The following is a 20577-nucleotide window of genomic DNA, read 5'->3' as shown; positions in this document are numbered from 1 at the left end:
ACGGTCTCTGGAAAGTTGGAAAATTTTCTCTCTTATTCCAAAGAAGTTGTGAGTTTATAAGCCAAATATTTTCTAATGAGGAGAATTCTGTTTTTTGCAAATCTGAGCCTTCCTGATGCATCGAGCAATTTCATTACAAATCATAATTCCTGGGAATCATATAAATTGTGGCTGGGTCTGTTCCTTCCCTCATTTTTGGAGTCAAGGGTTGTAGCTAGACTTGATTAATGCAAAATTGTTTAGAAGCCTTTAGGGTTAGAGCATGACATTGCTAGAAAACCAAAATAAAGTCATTGCCATCCTGGAGGGCCTAAACAAGCAGACGACAGAAAAAATGCCATATGTAGTTACTGTATCTTTTCTATCTTTTTACCTATAAAATAAAGGAGTTGCTCTAGAGCAGAGGTGTCAAGCTCAAAGCCAGCAGGCCCCAAACCCTACCCAAACAAATTAAACTATAACTGAGCAATATTTAATAAAATAAATAAAAATACAACTTAGATAATGTTTAATTTTTGGTTTTCTAAGTCAATATATGGTCTGTAGGGATCCATTTCTGTCTGAGTTTGACACAGCACTACTCTAGACCATGTCTAAGTTTCTGGAAGCACTAATCCTCTATGATTCAATTCAGAATGCTTGCGAGTATGTCAGAATAATACCAGGCTAAAAAATGTTTTTTAAAAATCCCTACTTTAACTCTGTCACTAATTTCTATGCTAACTTGAGCAAGGTAGCCTACTTCTCTGGACTTCACTTTCTTTCTAGAAAATGAAGAGGTTGGACTGAATGATGTCTAAGTTCCCATCCAGTCCTAAAATTCTAGGCCTATGAATCTCCAAACCCTCCCTCTACCCACACACATATAAACACAAACCACTCATGATCCTTGGATGACTTTCAGTTTACTCATGAAAAAGCTTATGTATTTAATTTGCTGTATATGTGGGTGACATGATTTTCTGTTTCTTTCTTTTTTTTTAAAGTGCTCAGTTCAGAGAAAAGAGAAAAAATAACATGATCAGGAAAAAATTCTTTATGCTCCTTCCTCTTTTCTCCTCTTAGTAAGAAAATAAGTTATGATAGCTTTGGGGTTGTGGTTGGGATAACGTCCCACACCTCTATTTTAAAGGGATCCTTTGCAAAGTTCCCTTTATTATAAGAATTCCCCTTTGATTTTTCTAAAAATGATGAATCAGTGGACTCATCTAGCTCATTTCCCTGAAACTTTGGGCAAGTTTTATTCCTCCCCAGGCAAACTCTGAGCTGCTGAGTAACTCTTTCTTCTTTTTTCATTGCAGTATTCTCAAATGAGGGATGAAGTATTCAAATCGAACTTGGTCTGTGCATTTATCGTGCTTCTCTTTATCACCGCAATCCAAAGTTTGCTTCCTTCTTCAAGGTAAATACAGTGAGACGGAATTATGAGAAATGTCATTCAAGCAACGTGAGGACCCTAAGCAGGTTATTTTGCCAGTTTTCTCCTGTTTCCAAGGAATCTGAATTCAAAATAATTGGGTCTAGAATTCATTCCAAAATGTTTGGCACTACTATCAGAGTCTGTTCTAATTATGTTACTCTGCATCCTTATTCTATTACACAGCCATTGCAAGTCTTTCTCCCCATCTCAGAGAATGAAGGAAAAAAAAATAGCATTTGAAATCTTGTGCCGCAATTATTTAAAACTGCATTAGACAAAACAGACAGTATCAGTGCCTCATCACCATTTGTTTTGCTCATTATCTCTGAGAACATGATGTGTCCCGTCATATTGTATAACATGATGTCTTCCTCAGGCAGGTTGGTTTCTGTATTTCATGTTGAGGTATTCATGAGCCGAACAGAAGAAACAAGGCCAAAACACAAGTCTGAATGGTTTGCCAATCCATAAAAATGTCCTTATCAGGATGCCTTCCTCACTGGAAGTACATGTCCAATATAAAGGGTAGAGAGCTGTGTATGGAACACAAAAGGGGATCACAATGGCACATAATTATTAATTATTGCTCTGTGGGTTATAAGAGAGAATCGAAATATGGCTTTGATGCTGGTGATCTGGTTTGGAGTCCAAGAAAGATACAGAAACTAACTAGTTGTTTTTATGAGGTGGTAAGGAGAGGCATAGGAAATAGAAAACTGCCCCCAAGGGTCATGAAACCAGGCTTCCTGGCTTATTTCTGACACATCCTGTCTATGTGACCCTGGAGAAGTCCCTTAACATCTCAGGGCCTCCAAGCACCTCCCCTAAAACTGTAAGATTATATTACACCAGACACAGGGGTGGGGAACCTGCACCAGAATAACAGCTGTTCTCCATTGACAGAGAAAGTGTCTCACTTCAGTAATGAACTCACAGGTCTGTGCCTTCCCCTCACACCCTCCCCCCCCAAAAAAATGGTCAAGTTATTGAATGAGTAAAATAAATTGAGAAAAACAGAGGTTAAATGTCTTGCTCCAGGTCACACAGCTAACATGCATGCACATTAGTCAAGGGAGTTGTCCAGAAAAAGAGAATTTATTTTTTTAGTCTGCATATTTGAAGATTGATTGTATTTGAGAAGGCCTGTGGCCACTGTAGAATTCTACAGTATGGGAGGCCCTAAAGTAGATGGCCTGCACCTGGATCTGAAAGAATGAGAGGAATGGGAAAACAGGGATGGGCTCTAAAAGCAGGTGTCCCATGCTTGGGAAACTCCTCAAAGGTACTGGTTATCAGTCCTGAGCCTAAGTATTTTGCTTCCCATACAGTGGTTCTAGTAGTTTAAGAGCAATGGTGAGCAGCCCCTAGCTTGATTTGGTCTTGTACAGGTAGCTAAGTCCATAGAACTAGGGTTGGAAGTTATATAGCCCAACCTCCTCATTACACAGATGAGAAAACTGAGGCCTAGGAAGGTTTAGTGACTTGCCTGAAGTCACAGTAGGTATCAGAGGTCACACTTAAACACAGGAGCTCAAAATCTGGAGAGAGTTAATCTATTCATCATGCCATGTTGTCATTCTTGGTATTTTCTAAGTCCTGTGTAGTCTTCCCATAATGGGAAGAAGGGAAGTTTTGGAGAATGAGCTTGAGAGTAGTAAAAGGGAAAGTGTGCCCATCTAGTAAGATATATAATTGCACAATTCTTCTTAGCTTATTCCAGCAGTGATAGTCTTCTACTGTGGGGAACTAGACATGTGAACTTATGGCTATCTACAAATCTAAATTATGGTGTCCAAACTGATAAATCTATTCTGGGTTTAGCGTTTACAATTCCTTCTTAAAATGGGATGTCATAGATTAGAATGGACTTTATCTGATTTTATTTCCTCCTTATCAATGTAATTTTTTAAAGCCTAAATGCAAGTCACAAAATATTACAAAGTGTGAACTGACAGAAGACATACTTTTCTACCCTATAAGACAATTGAGACAAATAACAGTCATCTTCTACTTCTGCACACAGTGAGCACTTAATAAATGCTTGTTGAGTTGCTGAATTGAGTGGAACTTTGTTACTCTGTCCTTGAACCTTAAAATATCCTAAGGTCCTGACATCTTTCTGAACCTAGGCAGATAAATACCTCAAATGATAAAAAAGTATATTATCACACTAATTGATTATGTATTGAAATGCCCACAGGATGACAGGTCCTATGCCATGATGTTTATTAAGTCACTAAATTTTAGAACAACTTTTTATCACCAGTGCTGGGAAATTTTTGACAGATTTGGGTTGCATGTTCAATGGAATTCCATTCTATTTAACTGAACAAACATACACTAAGCACCTTCTGTATTCATGGGTGGGATGCAAAATTGTCCAAGGTGGGGGAAAAAAAAAACACTGAGGCAGAACTCTAAGCCAATAGCACTTTATTAAAGGATCGATTGCCCCCCTAATGAAGTGTTCCTCAGAACCTCACAATTTGAGATGCCTCTTTTCCCCAGGGGCTTGATACTCAGACACTCAGAGAAGGCAAAAAAAAAAAAATGCAAGGTCTCATTGGTTGATAGACCTTGATTTTGGCCCTCCAGGAAGGCCAGAAATGATGCAACAGCATGGGTGGGCAAGGCAAGGGTCATCTCCACTAAGTGGTCATAAGATGAGCCCCTCTTCATGTTGGGCAAGAGAGGGTGGTCCAGAGGTTCAAAAATAAGTTGGAGCACTTTCCATATCTTGTTAGGTCATCCCACCCATAATGGGTTTGGTCATCAGCATCCTTGTGGTTAGGCAAGTGAACTTTATAACCAGTAGGTCACAGCTCTGGGGCCCTAATATACGGAATTTGTAATCGCTACCCCATGTAATCATATCAAACTGAGTGATATTGATTGGAATATAAAAAGGTTCTAATTAATCATTTATCAGGCATGTTGCTAGAGAGAAAAAGAGGAAATAGAAAGGAAATAGTTCAAGTCATCATGGATTTATAGTCTACTGAATGTAACACAGACACACACAGACACACAGACACACACACACACACACACTTAATTTGAGGGGGAAGTGGGGAAAGATCATGAAAGGCTTCCCATAGGAGGGAAGCAGCAACTGAACTAATCACATTGAGAGTTAGAAAAGATGTCGCAGCTGTCTAGTCCCACCTGTGCATGTGTGTGTGTGTGTGTGTGTGTGTGTGTGTGAGAGAGAGAGAGAGAGAGAGAAAGAGAGAGAAAAGAAGAAGAAGAAGAAGAAGAAGAAGAAGAAAGAAGAAGAAGAAGAAGAAGAAGAAGAAGAAGAAGAAGAAGAAGAAGAAGAAGAAGAAGAAGAAGAAGAAGAAGAAGAAGAAGGAGGAGGAGGAGGAGGAGGAGGAGGAGGAGGAGGGAAGGAAGGAAGGAAGGAAGGAAGGAAGAAGGAAGGAAAAAAGGAAAGAAAGAAGGAAGGAAGGAAGGAAGAGAAATCCTGACTATAAGAGACTGTCACTGGACAATAGATCCTCCAAATTCTGCTTGAAGACCTCCAAGGTGGAGAAGCTCACCACTGCTTGAAGGAGCTCATTCCTTTTCTGTACATCCTTAATTGAAAGGAAGTTTTTTCCTGACATCAAGCCTCATTTCCTTCTCAATACTTCCATTTTTACCCTCTAGGACCAAATGAAATAAGTCTAATCCCACCTTCACATGAAACCCTTCCAAATACTTGAAGATATTTATCATGTCTCCATCTACCGGTCTTTCATTCATACTAAACACAGCTTTTCACCTGAGGGACATTCACTACTTTGGTTGCCCCCTCTGGACACTGACCGTTGTGTCAATATCCTTTTTAAATCTTGATGCCAAAAAGCTGAACGCGATATTCCAGTTGAGGTCTAAAGAAGGCATAACACAGAAGTACTGCCACCTGCCTATTCCCAGGGGCTATGGCAAATCACTTATCCTCTCTGGATCTCAGACTTCTCATCTGTAACTTAAAGAGTTGACACAAATGACTTCTAAAGTACCTTCTAACTCTAGAACTTTGATACTCTGATCCTATAAATACCACTAGTCATAGCTAGCAATCATTTCTGCTGATTCTTTCAGTACCCACATGGGCCAGGGGTCTTGACATCATCAAGGGAAACTGGTTACTGTCTTGTCAGAGGCATCAAACTGACTACCACAGCAAAACTCCTTAGTGCAACCAACCAGATTAAAATGTAATCGGGAAATATTTAACAAAATAAATAAAAATACAATACAATATAGGTAATGTTAATTTGTGGGTTTTCTATGTTAAAAAAAAAAAGCCTGCAGGGATCTACCTCTGAATCTGGCACAGCTGCTATCTTGTTATCTCCTTACTTCTCCTGGGTACTAACTCCCTGTTTGTCATTTTTTCCCAGCATCTCCAGTGCAAAAGACATTCTTGGCAGAAAAACCAATACAAAAGACAAATCAAGCATCTCTGCCTTCTCTCTCACCAGCTATCATTGCCCCCTTACCCCAAGCACTGCTCCTGTCCCTTCTTTGATCCTCCTTTTTCTCCCAACATAGCTTTAAAAAAAAAAGAAATCTTTTTGTTGTCCTTAGCTTCCCTTAGCAGTGCTTACCAAAGCGCCTGGCACATAGTAGGCTCTTAATAAATGTTTCTTGATTAATTGACAGCCTCAGCTCATTTTGTTATTGTAACATTCCTGACAATAGTTTTACAGACCTATGTCATGCTCATAGTAATGCTATCAATTTTCATTTTATGGTCTAAATTGGTTGTCACTATGCATCCATATCAATCACTTCAGACAAATTCCATTCCCTGACACCTCCTGACCCTATCCCATTGGGGTTGCTTACCTGTGTATCTTCAAAGATTTCATTCTTCATAATATCCCTCACCTCCTTGGTTGATTTCCCTTGGAGCATTTTACTCTATGGCAGCTTATCTGCCTTTCCTCTGAACCCTCCAAAATTGAATTTCCCCAAATCTAGGTTTCATGATAGGCTATTCTCCATTTCATCTCCTTTTTCATCACAGATTCTAGGAAGGAATTATCATTTTCTCACTGGGCTCCTATCATTTCTTCTCCAGAAATTGTTCTTCTTAAGTGAGAATCAAATACAGAATAGAATTTCCCTTTATGGTTCCTCTACCTTTTGAAGGACAAATTATTACTAAGTGAATTTCAGAAGCTAACAGCTTCCATTTTCCATCAGCAGCTCTACTTGGTTTTGCCTCCATGGAACATCATGCCCCCCTCAGCATAAGCCGATCACCTGAAACCTTGTCACCGTGCAAACTGAAGCATCTTTTAATACTCAACACCATCTCAACTCCCTCCATTACCTCTCCCTTCTGATTGGAGAGCTGGAGGAAGGAACAATAAATCCCTCCCACAGCTGTCCTTTATAGAAGATTCAGAATTTTCCAGGTAACTCTCCATTTTCCATCAGTAGCTCTGTTTGGCTTCAGTTGCAAAGAACATCATGAACCCAAGCCAGGTACCACCTGGTGGTTCCCCCACCCCCTTACTTTTCAGCTTCCTTTTGTGGGTTGTCTTCCTCCATGGATTGTAAGCTCCTAGAGGGCAAAGAATGCTTTATTTTTCTTATTTGTATCCCTAGTGATTAGTACAGTGCCTGGCACACAGTAGGCACTTAATAAATGTTTATTGAATTGGATTGAGTTGAACTGAAAATCATTTACACTGAGAGACAGAGAGACAGAGAGACAGAGACGTGAGATTTCTGTATAATTCAAGTCCCCAACATTATTATATCACACTTTGATGTCAGCCTTGCGATCTATTTCCCAAGCCCCTCACCTATTTCTGTATTATGTCCAAATGGTGTACAAAGACAAAACCATTTTTCTTTCTCCTTACACTAACCTTCTCTTAAATACTCTGTCATACTTCCCCCCCTCTGGTTCCCATATTTCCTCATGTGAGAATATCTGCAATTCTACCCCTCTCCCTTATCTGTCCTTTTAATTTTGAATGAAGAACTTAAGGTTTACAAAATGCTTTGCATACATTATCTCCTTTGCTCCTCAAACAATCCTGTGAAATAAGTACTATTATTTTCCCCATTTTACAGATGAGGAACTGAGGCCAAGAGAGTGATTTGCCCAGAGTTCTACAGCAGATTCAAACTCAGGTCTTCCTGACTCCAGGCCCAGCACTCTATCCATTAAGCCATTAAGCTAAATACCAATCAAGAGTTCAATCATAAGTTTCATCCCATCAAATCTCAGTGATATCTATGAGATCAAATTTGCCTCCTTGCATTAGGACTTCCAGGTCTTCTTCGTTGCCTAAATTTTGGATATTTGTGTATAGACATATGATACCATGGAACTTATATTAACGGTTCCTTTCTTATATTTTGTCTCATGTGAATTTGTAGGTGTCTCAAATGTCATTTCTCTTTGTACTTATTATATATATGCATATATATGCATTAGATGTATCCCTCATCCCTTTTAATTTAGAGCCCTATTGATTACTTTTGCAAGACACTCAGCAAACAGTCATATGAGCCTTTGTTAGGTGGACTCCATCTCTGGCCAGAATTCCGTCATTTTTATATTTTAAACCATAATCCAGAATTCCAAATCTCATTCTCAGACAATACCTCTTAGTAAACTGTTCACTCCATTTTTTTTTCCTCTTCTGTATATGTAACAGTGAAGAAAACACAACCTGTGCTCCTATGGGCTTTAGTTTCCTGCCCAAATTCCTTGCCCAAGACTTCAGAACTATTGCCAGTACTTTCTAGGTTCCTTTTAATAGTGTCCTTTGTGCCAATATGAATCACTAGAAGTGGGTAGCTGTCATCTGTTTCTTTAAGTCTTGGGAGGTTTTCTGTAATGTCTTGGATACATGTTCCAGAAAGGCAACAGACCTCCATATTTTTATTATCAGGGCAGCAAGTACACTCAGTACCCTGCATTAGGGAATTACCAGTCTACTCTTGATACTATAGTTATACGTGAACCGATTCTTTCTCCTCATTATATTTTTGCAGGATCTATCACAGGACCTTATGCATAATAGGGACTCAGAACATGACTGTTAAATTGAATTGAATTAAATCAAACATTTAAAGTTAATTGATTCAGGCTGCCCCATCTTTTGAGAGCTAGTCAATCCCTAAGACATTTTGTTATGTAATGCCCAAACCATGTATGATTGTATATCTAAATGATTTAATTTTTCTGCTTCTCATCCTTGCCAAATATATACATATGCCAAGTATGGCATTACTTGCCATCCCTGTCAAATACATATGTTCTTCCATTTTCTCCTTCAAACACTGATTGGTTGGAAAGATGTTTACCTTAGAAAGGCTGAAAATGCTCCCAAATCACATTCCCTTTATTTCACACAAAAGCTGAAATAAAGAAAAACAGAAGCTGAAATATTACCAGGCAGTCTACATGTTGTGAGATCTGAGTGGTCCATTTGCCCCAGACAGAACTAATTCTTCCTTTTCATGGTCGCTAGTTTCCTACTCAACTCATTTTGTCTCTGACAGATTCTGTGTATCTAGACAGATGGTAGGGGTCTTTTATGCACATTGTTTTCTCCAGACAGATGTTTAACATCCTGCTTTATTATCTCTAGCTCATTCAAATCTTGGGGTTTTGGGGAAAGGAGGACTCGATCTAGCCGAGCAAAGAAAGAACAACCTCCCTGAGTATTTTCCTTTTCCTCTCACCCTCCTTCACGTGCCATTAGCAAAGGGTTAAAATGAGTCAAGCATGTTTCCAAATGACAACCTATGCATAAGAAGCAGTGATAAAATAGGAATCCTTTACATTTTAAGTGATTTACAGTTACAATAGACTTTCATGTATAGTTTTTTTTTCATTTGTCTAAAATTTACAATAGCCTTATGAGGCAAACAATGTAAGGATTATCATTCCCATTTTTCAGAAGAAAAAACTGAAGTCCAGAAAAATGAACTGAGTTAGTTGCCCAAAAACAAATGGCTACTAAGTGGTTCAAACAAAATGGAATCACTGATTTAGAGCTGAATGGCTCCATAGAGATCATTTAGCCTATGCAGAATCCAGGTTTTCTGACATGGTAGGAGTTCTCCTACTATTCAGGATCACAAGATGTCAGAGTTGAAAGGGACATCAGTGATCTTCAAACTCACCCCCAAACTCAAAAAGAATCAGCTCTACAACATATATGGCATGTAACCCTTTCTCTACTGAGGGGGAATTCACTCCTCCTTCCTCCCCACATCCTCTCCCCAAGACATCCCCTTTCACTTTTGGATAGTTTCAATGTCAGGAAATTTCTTCCTGACATCAAGTCTAAATTTGCTTCTTTGTCATTTCCACCTCAGTGCTCAAAGTTCTGCCCTCTGGAGCCAAGTAGAACAAGTGAATGCTTCTCTGTCACAGCTATCATGCCTTTCCTAAGTCTTCTCTTCTCCAGGCTAAATGTACTCAGTTCTTTCAGCTGATCCTTGTAAGATATGAATTCTTGCCCCCCTCTCCCCCAGTACTTGCAGGCTTCTCATCTTCAGGCTAAACACAGTTCCTTCAATTGATTCTAATATATCATGAACTCAAGGTCCTTCAATATCTAGGTTGCTCTCTTCCGCCTGCTCTCCAACTTATTGGTATTTTTCCTAAAATGTGGTGTCCAGCACTGAGCACAGGACTGAAGATGTGGTTTGACCAGCGGAGAGTAGAATATCCCTTTCTTTTCCTTAAACACTTTGCCTTTCTTAAAACAGCCCAAGATTAGATTACCTTTCTTGACCACCATACAATACTCTTTAATCTAATTGAGACTAAAGTCTCCTAATAGCTTCAGCTATTTTTAAAATGTTTTTAATGTTTTAAAGTTTAATTGATGTGTTGTTGTTTGTTTCTTTTTACATTGCATACACTTATGGTTTATTCTCACTTGTGAGAAGTCTTATTAAAAAGAAAAGTGAGAGTAGGGGCAGCTAGATGGCACAGTGGGTAAAGCTCCAGCCTTGGAGTCAGGAGGACCTGAATTCAAATGCGGCACTTGACACTTACTAGCTGTGTGACCCTGGGCAAGTCACTTAACCCTGATTGCCTCACCACAAAAAAGTAAGAGTAAACTAATAATATGATTGCCACATCTGAGAGTGCATGCAACACTTCATAACTGTGGCACCCCATATTTCTCTATTTAAAAAAAAAATTAACAGATTATTTTCTCCCCCTCCTATCACCTATCCCTTTGAAGGGAAAAAAGGAAAGGAAAATAAATTTCTTGTAGCAAGTAGGCATAGTGAAACAAAACAAATTTGCTTAATGACTGTATGATAGACAAATGAATAGATAGATAAAGAGATAGATGATAGATAAGTACATTTGTATTACAGATAGAGAGACATCTATAGATAGACATAAAGATATATAGATAATGTTATTGTTCAGTCCTTTCAATCATGTCCAATTCTTTGTGACGCCATTTGGGGTTTTCTTGGCAAAGACACTGATTTGCCATTTCTTTCTCCAGCTTATTTTACAAATAAGGAAACAGAGGCAAATGGGGTTAAGTGACTTGGCCGGTGTCACACTGCTAGTAAGTGTCTGAAATCACATTTGAACTCAGGAAGATGAGTCTTCCTGACTCCAGGCCCAGCATTCTCTCTAGCATGCCACCTAGCCATCCTGTAGATAGATACAAAGAAACATAGATACCTAGAGAGATACCAAAGCAAGCATTCTGCATTCTAAATCTCACTGTAATGGATAACATGTTTCATATCATTCCTTTGGAATTACGGTCATTGTTTTGACCATAGTTCTTACAACTTAAAAAGTTTCTTGTTTTTATAATGTTGCTGCTGTATAAATTGTTCTAGTTCTGCTCTTCATTCTTCATCAGCTAATAAAGGTTCTCAAAATGGTTCATTCTTATAAAATTGGGTTTAAATTCTTCTAGTTCTGCTCGCTTCACTCTGTATGTGAGTTTTCCATGTCTTTTTTATTTTTAAACAAAATTGTAATATTTAATTTCCCCAATTACATGTTAAAACGATTTTTAAAACTTTTTTTCAAAGTTTGGAATTCCAAATTCTCTCCTTCCCTTCCCTCCTCCTTGCTGAGACAGTAAGCAATCCATGTAAGTTATACACGTGCAATCATTTTTCATGTATTTTTGAAGTCATCCCTTTCCTCACTTCTTACAACTCAATTGCTCTCCATAACATTCTTATACCACAGCTTTCTTATTCAGCCTTTCTTCAATCGTGGTGCCAAAAAACCTTCAGCTATCTTTCAGGGAAACTGCTTCTAAAAGTGTTTCTCTGACTTGGGCTTATGAAGTCAATTTTTGAACTGTATTCATTCATATTGATCCCCATGCAGTTTCATTTTATTACATTTAAACCGATGTTTTATTCTTTCAATATTTCTTGAATCCTCACTCTTGTCTATGATAGCCATTTCTCCCACCTTTTCATCATTTGAAATATGGAAAAGATGTCATCAAAGCCCTTAACTAAGTCAGTATTTAAAAAAAAAATTAATGCCAGGACCAAATACAGATTTTTCAGTTCAATCTATTGGATGCTTACCTCCCAGGTCATATCCAGTTACTAATTAACTACTCTTGGGCTTTTAATATGGCAGTTTTCAATCTATCTATCTAATTTTTCTTTCTTTATCATCTAGCTCAGAGGTGTCAAACACAAAGCCCCTGGACTGTTACATGCTACAACACTCACAAGGAAGACCGAAACCAGATTAAAATGTATTTGGGAAACATTTAACAAAATAAGTAAAAATACAATAAGATATAGGCAATGTAACATTTTAAAACTAAGTCAATCTGCAGTCTGTGGGGATCCTTATATATGGATTAGGAGTCCCCATCTCTATTTGAGTTTGACACTACTGTCCCAGCCACAGTCTCTCTATACTCTCTACAAAAATATCAGAAAAGACTTTATCCAACGTTTTGCTAAAATCTAGGTAAACTCTACAACCTTCCATTGGTCTACCAATGCATAGAGTTCATCTAAGCTAGGCAAACTGAACTGATCGAGACAGATAGGTATTATGTTACTGCTCTCTTATTTATCTTGGATGTCAAATCTCTTACTGTTTTTGTTTTGACTTTTCCAGTTTAAAAAATCATTAGAATTATCAGGCATAGATTGTAGGCAGAGTAAACAGAAGCAAAATAGGAATCCAGCATCCAGCTCTTCCATCTCTCTATCATCAAATATCATCTCACCTACCGCATTTACCCTGATCAATCATCCTATCCTTTCTTTGATCTTTTTATCCCTTCTACATACATAATATACATATGTGTGTATACATATACATATATTTCTGGACTGACCTGTAGTTTCATTAGTGTAGGAATCTCCCGGGTAGGAACTTCCTTTACCATGCTGATCAGCATCTTCTCTGCAATTTACAAGTTTCTCCAGTACAACTAAAACAACAAAGTCTTTTTTTGTCCTTGCTTTCATCATCAACCTCAACTTGTTCTAAGAAGTCACTCCTGACATCATTCATACAGTAGCATGCCATGCTTTTTTTTTTTACATCCTCTGTGTCTTATTTTCATCTGTTTGTGTACCTCTTCAAAAAAATGTTGGTTGGTGAGTTTCCTTTGCATCTATGTTTGTCTCTTCAAACAAACCTCTTCTTTATTCCTTCTTAAAATTATCTGTCTTTGGATCTTAAGAATTTCATTCTCGAAAACTTCTCATCCTTCCTGATTTGATGACCTTTATAAAATTTTTATCCATGGAATTTTTCTGCTCTACATAACTCATTAAAGACTTTCCTCTCTGTCTGATGCTGTGGTAGATACTATGGGGGAAGGAAAGAAGAAAAATTCACAAGACAAACCCTTTGCCCTTTTAAATCTAGTTGGGAAGATAGGATTAGTGTACTCCAACGTATTTGTAATCTCATCAATATGGATTCCCTTTCCAATGATGTAGAAAATAACATATCTACACCTACTCATACTGTGTAACTCTAAAACAAATTAGACTGTGATAAGAAAGTAGGTATAGTCAGGTGCCAAAATTTCTGCCAGAATACAATTTAACAAACTTATTAAGCACCTACTATGTGAAAGGACCTTTGCCAAGTACTAAAAATAAAATGATAAAAGAAAACAAGCAAAATCTTTGTCCTCAAGGAGTTTAAAACCTATTAAGAGAAATACAACATATACCCAAATAATTATATAGAACATAATATGTCAAAGGCAAGTGAGAGCAAAATGATCTAAGAACATTTCAGGAGGAATATAGATCACTTTCATCTGACAGTATCAGGGAAAATTTGCTGTGGGATGATCTCCTGTCACAAAATATAGAGTATGCTACTGGAAATGGGGAAGAGGAGAGATCATCAACTCTCCTACTAGTTAGTGGGAGAACAATTACATTTTTGAATACAGTAAAATTTTACTTTAAAACGTAAAAAAACATTCTTAGCTTGCTGGCAGCAGGCCATATTTGGCCTCTGAGCTGCAGTTTGTTGACCCCTGATCTAAATGAGGCTTAAGGACCCCAAGCTGACATGATATGGGGACTGATTTTAGAAATTGTAGATATTTGGCCTTAAAAAAAGAAAGAAAATTAAGGGTAAAGTAATAGCTAACTTTAGGTATTTAGATGCCTTTCACAGAAGAGGGATTCAGCTTATCTCTTCGGCCTTGGAGAGGTTGAGAAGAGACAAATTTAAGCTTGATGGGCAGCTAGGTAGCGCAGTGGATAGAGCACCAGCCCTGACATCAGGAGGAGACCTGAGTTCAAATTCGGCCTCAGACCAAACACTTGACACTTACTAGCTGTGTGACCCTGGGCAAGTCACTTAACCCCAATTGCCCAAAAAAAAAAAGCTTGATGTCAAGAAAAACTTCCAAGCAATTAGAACAATATGGAATGAGATTCTTCAGGAGGTGGTGGGTTCTCTTCCACTTTGGAGATCTTCAAGCAAAGTCTGAGCATCCCTTGTTGAGTATGTTGTGAGGATTCTGTTTCTGATGTGGATTGGACTTGTCCTCTGTGATCTCTTCCAAATCATATTCTGTGATTCTCTGCATAATACACAGTCTTAACCTCTTGGAACTTACAGTGTAGTAGGGACAATAAGACACGGAGATAACTATAAAAGCCAAAATGTGAAATTCCACAGGAGAAATACAAATATAATGCTACCTTTCCTGATTCCCCCCCAGGTGTTAGTGACCTTCCCTACTTCAATATTATTTAGTATTAACTTTTCTATGTATATATTTCATCTCTGTGGTATGCAAACTCCCAAAGAATAGGGACTATTTCTGTTGGTACCTTTGTATCCCGAGGGCCTAGTTTGTGTCTTGTACATAGTAGCTACTTAATAATGCTTATCAAATCAATAAAAGAATGAATACATTAGGACAGATAGAATTTAAACTAGAAATTGGGGAAGGGCATTCCAGGCATGGAGGACAGCTTGAGGCCCGTGGATTAGAATGTGTTTGAGAGAGGTGAGTAGTCCCAGTTTGTATAGAGTGTGTGGTACGTTAAAGTAATAGTGTGCAATAAGGCTAGAAAACTGGACTGGAGCCATCAGATTTTGGTATGTCAAGAAAATAAGTTTCACCTTTCTAATTCTCCTCTCTCCAAAGAAAAAGGAGAACTCTTAGACTAAACTTTATGAGGGTAATGATCAAGGGATCATTGATATGAAAGTAGAAAGGAGTTGGAAGAATAGTTTCACTTATATTAAAAATGTCATCAAATAGTGTCCAGTTTCTGCAGTATATCTTTTCAGTGATAGGCTAGGTCAGGAGCGGGGAGGCTGTGGCCTCGAGGCCACATGTGGTCGTCTAGGTCCTTGGGTGCTGCCTTTTGACTGAGTCCAAGCTTTATAGAACAAATCCTTTTATGAAGGGGATTTGTTCTGTGAAGTTTGGATTCAGTCAAAGGGCCACATTTGAGGACCTAGAGGGCCACGTGTGGCCTCGAGGCCACAGCCTCCCCACTCCTGGACTAGGTCATCTATTTAGTAGGAGATCCCTGAAATCTTATTATTGAATTGAAAGAGGTTCTCCGATGTTTCAGCCTGTTTTGGAAGTGACTGGATTCTCAAAGGAAGTTCAAGTCAGGAAATTCCCAGCTAGCTCTTCCAAACTGGAAAGACTTTAAGTATGACCCTGGCAGCACTCTGTCTGCTGCCGCAGACCAGCTTAGCTAAGGAAAGAAAAGATCAGCACTCAAAAATTGGACCCAAGTGGTGCTTTGGTTTTGACCAAAGTCACCTATGAATCAAATGCAAAATTGAAATGGACTTCAGGCCTACGCAATAACATTCCCCTTCTGTAAGAGGAAGGGCAGAAATGGGAGGCAGAAGACCCAATAGTTTTAAGACCATCTACAGATATTAATTAAAGTGTCTAGTGCCCTTAAATGCCATGTCACTCCCTTGCTCGTCTAAGAATACAATGTTTGTCCAAAGCCCAATAATTTGAGTCAGCTAGGTGGGGTAGTAGATAAAGTACTAAACTTGGTTTCAAGAAAAACTGAGTTCTGGTCCTTTCTCAGACATTTACTAGCTATGTGACCTTTGACATGTCCCTTAACCTCTCCTAGCCTCACTTTCCTCATCTGTAAGATGAGGATAATAATAACACTGACCTTACCAAGTTGTTACATGGTTCAAGTAAGATAATGTAGATAACATACTTTGCAAACCTGAAAGCACCGTATCAGTGTTGATAATAATAATAAATCTGATGAGGATGACGAGGAGGAGGAGGATTCACCACATTGTAGGAACCAAGGCACTTCCATATTGACTCCCTAGCAATAAAACAGAACCCATGAAGAAACTGAGGCTAAATAGAACACCTTAGAAAGGTGATGAAGGGAATTATTGAAATGGTCTTCCACACGTATCCAAAGGCAACAAGAAAAAATCATTTCATCAGATACTTGGTCAGATCATCATCTTGTCTTGTGGTATTCACAATGAACATCAACAAACAGACAACCATGAATACAATTGCGACTTAGGCACCAACATCTGCTCTAAAGGATGAAAGGGCAGAGACCTTCCACAGGAGTCAAAGGATGCTTGTGGCCTGCATATTGATTTTTAAAAACACACATTAACATTATCTATGTTTATTGTATTGTTATTTGTTAAATATTTCCCAATTATATTTTGATCTGGTTTAGCTGCCAGGCCACATGTTTGATACCTCTACTTTATGACATCATAAATGTGTGCACAATGAAAGTAGGGAAATATGTGTTTAAAAGATGTGTAAACTACATAGAAAATGAGTGCCTGAGTTGCTTGAATACTTCCTTAGAAAAAGTCGATAGTTTCAAACAAGAAAAACACTAAACAATATTTAAACATATATGTGTGTGTATATATATGTATACACATATATATGTATGTATATATACACACATACACACACACACATACACACACACACACACACACACACACACACACACACATAATCAGATAGGAAACCATCATTTCCACATGTCCCAGAGATAGTTAGGTGGTGCAGTGGATAAATACTGGACCTGCTAGGAAAGCCTGATTTCAAATCTGGCCTTAGACATTTATTAGCTGTATAACCCTGGACAAGTTATTTAACCTGTCTGCCTCAATTTCCTCATCTGCAAAATGGAGATAATAACAACACCTACCTCAAGGTTGTTGTGAGATTCAAATGAGATAATCTTTGTAAAGCACTTTGCAAAACATCACAGTTCTTCAGGAACTCAAGTTTCCTATCTCAGAATCAACCTGATTCTTCCTCCTCCCTCCTCCTCCATACCCACCAATTGCCAAATCTTGTCAATGTAACCTCCGCACCATCTGTCACATAGACAGTATCCAAGTTTAGGTCCTTATCACATCTTGCCTAGACTATTGCTACAGCTTCTTTAATGGGGTCTCTGCTCCTAATTTTTCGTTCTCTCCAATCTATTCTCCACACAATGACCAAAATAATCTTCTTAAAGCATAGGTCTTACCTGTCATTCCCTTGCTTATCCAAGAATTCCCTATACCAATGAAATCACAGGTCCAGACCCTCTCTTTACCAACAGTGCCTTGTATTTGTTCTCTTTTGGTCTGAATCTGTGATTTCATCAGTGAAGGGAGCTCCCAGTATGGATACTTCCACCACAGAAGCAAATTAACAACTATGTCCCTGAGAATTTAAGTGCCATATTCACATCACACAGCAAGTCTGTGTAAGAGTTAGGTCTTGAACCCAACTCCCAATGTTGGTCCCAGGGCTTACCATGGTTCCTGGCACATAGTAAGTACTTAATAAATCTTTATTGACTATAAATTATTCCACGTTCTCTCTCACCTTGTAAATTATAGGCACTTAAAATAGTTTGTTTATTGAAATGAATTATGAAGAGGACTTCAGAACCTACTCTCCAATGTTCCAGGTATTCCATTGACTTAATTTTTTCAAAAAATATTCTCTGCCATCCTGGTGGGTAAAGAAGGCAAGACAGTGAGAAACAGGCTTTCCTTGATGATTTTCTACAGCAAACTACAACTATATGGTAATATTCCAGACAGGGAGATATGAAAGAAGTAAAATTCTTGCTGTGTCTGTTGGTTTTTTAGGAGCACTCCACATTGTATCCTATGCCCGCTATAGGGCTTGCATGTGACAGACATATGATGACGTACGATGGCATATGGTGGCAGAAAGGGCTCCTTCCTTCACCAATGCCCTCAGTGGACATTCACCTTCTCTTCTCTAGTGAATGTGTCTCCATTACTTCACAAGGCAGCCCCTTCCACTTTTAGGCAGTTCGAATTGTCAGGAAACTTTGTACCTTAGATCAAGCCAAAATCTGCCTCTCTGCAACTTTCACACTTTGTTCATAGTTCTGCCCTCTCAGACCAAGCAGAATAAATGGATTTTCTCAGCCAAGTGACAGCCTTTCATAATTAAACGTAGTTATCCTGTCTTTCTCCCTAAATACCATCTGTAGGTTAAGTGCCCCGGTGTTACAAAGACAAAAGTGAAACAAAGTAAGGTCTGGTAGTGGCATAGAAGGGGAAATTTGCCCCTCTTGTACCCTAAGAGTGAAGCCTAGGTCCCTCAAACCTCCTTCTCACAACTCTGGGATGGAGAGGTGTCCTTCATCAAATGTCACATTGCTTTAACTTTTCCATCATGGCCTGCCAGAGAAGTTAACAGATCTCAGAGAGAACTTAGGGCCTTCCACCAAGGTCCTTTTGATTCTTTCTTAGATACTTGATAGTATTTGTGAACTCACTAGAATGACTATTCCCATTCACTGGCAAAAAACTCAATCCCTTCCAAAGAGACTCATGTGTAATTCTTGATAAAACAAAAGGAGCTCTGTCTCTGGAGTTGGAGGATCAAGGTTCATATCCTGCCTTAGTAATCTACTCCCTCTGTGACCATGGGCCTCAGTTTCCTCAACTTGAAGAAAAAAAGAGAGATATTTAGATTAGATGGCCTCTGAAGCCTCTTCTATCTCTCAGTCTATGATCCTTTCATCCTTCCACAAATGCTCCAAAGGTGGTCCACTCAAATGCACTCAAAGACTTTTATTTGGTTCTTTTAAGATCTTGAAGAGCCAATGTAACACTTGGGTAAGTCCCTCCAATAGTCTGTCAATACATTGGCCATTAGATAAAGAGAACACATGAAGAGCGAGACCAATTCAGTCAAAGTTTATTGATCATGAATTCTTAAGGGTTTGTATTTGTGTGTGTATGTGTGTATGTGTGTGTGTGTGTGTGTGTAGCCCCTTTGGCAGTATGGTGAAGCCTATGCCCCCTTCTCAAAATGATGTATGTTGCCTACATTTATAATTGAAGGAAATCCTAAATTTCAGTTAGAGATTAATGAAAGAAAAAAGGGAATTTTTTCCCATCCAAGTTCACAGACTCCATGAAATCTATCCATGAGCCATGGACCTCAATTTAAGAATTCCTACTATATTCAGCATTATATGTGACATTAGGGCAGGAAGCAATGGATTTAGAGTCAGGAGAGATCTAGCTCCCAACCTAGACTTAAACCTTGGCTCCACATTTACTAACTATGTAAACCTGAGCTGTGGATTAACCTAGCTGAGCCCTAGTTTTCTTCTCTGTAAAATAGAGTCAATAAGACTTACATTACCCACCTCATAAGGAACATTCTGTAAATCTTAAAGTCTATCTATGGATGTGTGTCTGTATCCTGTGTCCCCTTTTCCACCATGACTATGGAAATGAAGAAGGCAAAGTGGCAACAAACATTTATAAAATGCCTATTATGTGCTGGACATTGTGCTAAGGGCTTTACAAATATTATCTCACAGGGGCTGAAGATCAATTTATATTTTTGACCATTTTATGAGTCATTCTGCCCTTCTAAAAAAATTTCATTGGCTATGGACAACCCACCTGGTGATGATCACGAGGCTCTTAGTGCTTACCTAGGCTGGTCTTCAGATAGTAGACATAGTCTATCACAAGTTGTCCTACTTGGGAAAAAAATTCCAGCTCCTATATTCTGCTGGCATAGGCTCTGAGAGCTCAAGGTCTCTTCCATGCCATAAAGAAACACTAAGGGGCAGCTAGGTGGTGCAGTGCATAGAGCACTGGCCCTGAAGTCAGGAGGACCTGAGTTCAAATTTGGCCTCAGACCAACACTTGACATTTACTAGCTGTGTGACCCTGGGCAAGTCACTAAACCTCAATTGCCTAAAAAAACAAACAAACAAAACAACAAAAAAAAACCACTAAAGGGGGATCCCATTGTAGATACCCTCAAAAAATCTCACCCATCAGAGAAAATAGGCCAGAGGCTATTCTACAGTGTATATTAAAAATGGCCCTAAGACCTTTTGATAAGCCTTTCTAAAACTATGATGGAAATCGTTTCCTTCTTTCTTTTGTGAAGGCTTTCCTGAATGAAGAAAATGAAGGAAAAATTGGGAAGAGGGAATAATTTGGGTTTTTTTTAACCTTTGAGACAATCCCAAGATTAAAAATTAGGTGGTTTTTTTTTGTTCTGTTTCAGTGAGTCATGCATAGTAATACTTCTCATAGGTAACATGTCTTTATTTTTTCATATAGGTAGCTCTTGCTATCTGGTTATGGTCCTAACCCTTTTTTATTAACTGGAAGAGTTTCAAGA

At 38.6% G+C, this 20577-nt stretch overlaps 1 protein-coding gene across 1 annotated transcript in view; it reads left to right on the top strand.

Annotated features, from left to right (window-relative positions):
- Window positions 1-20577, top strand: part of ADCY8 (adenylate cyclase 8) — a 361242-nt gene that overhangs the window by 250003 nt on the left and 90662 nt on the right. Inside the window, exon 9 of the mRNA XM_027845527.1 lies at window positions 1302-1402. Coding sequence (XP_027701328.1) covers window positions 1302-1402 — 101 coding nt within the window. The remainder of the gene's footprint in view (window positions 1-1301; window positions 1403-20577) is intronic.

Source organism: Vombatus ursinus, unplaced genomic scaffold, assembly GCF_900497805.2.
Source record: "Vombatus ursinus unplaced genomic scaffold, bare-nosed wombat genome assembly UNPS02014973.1, whole genome shotgun sequence".
In the NCBI taxonomy this organism is placed as follows: domain Eukaryota; kingdom Metazoa; phylum Chordata; class Mammalia; order Diprotodontia; family Vombatidae; genus Vombatus; species Vombatus ursinus.
The sequence above is the reverse complement of the archived record's forward strand: the minus strand, read 5'-3'. Positions and strand labels throughout refer to the sequence as shown.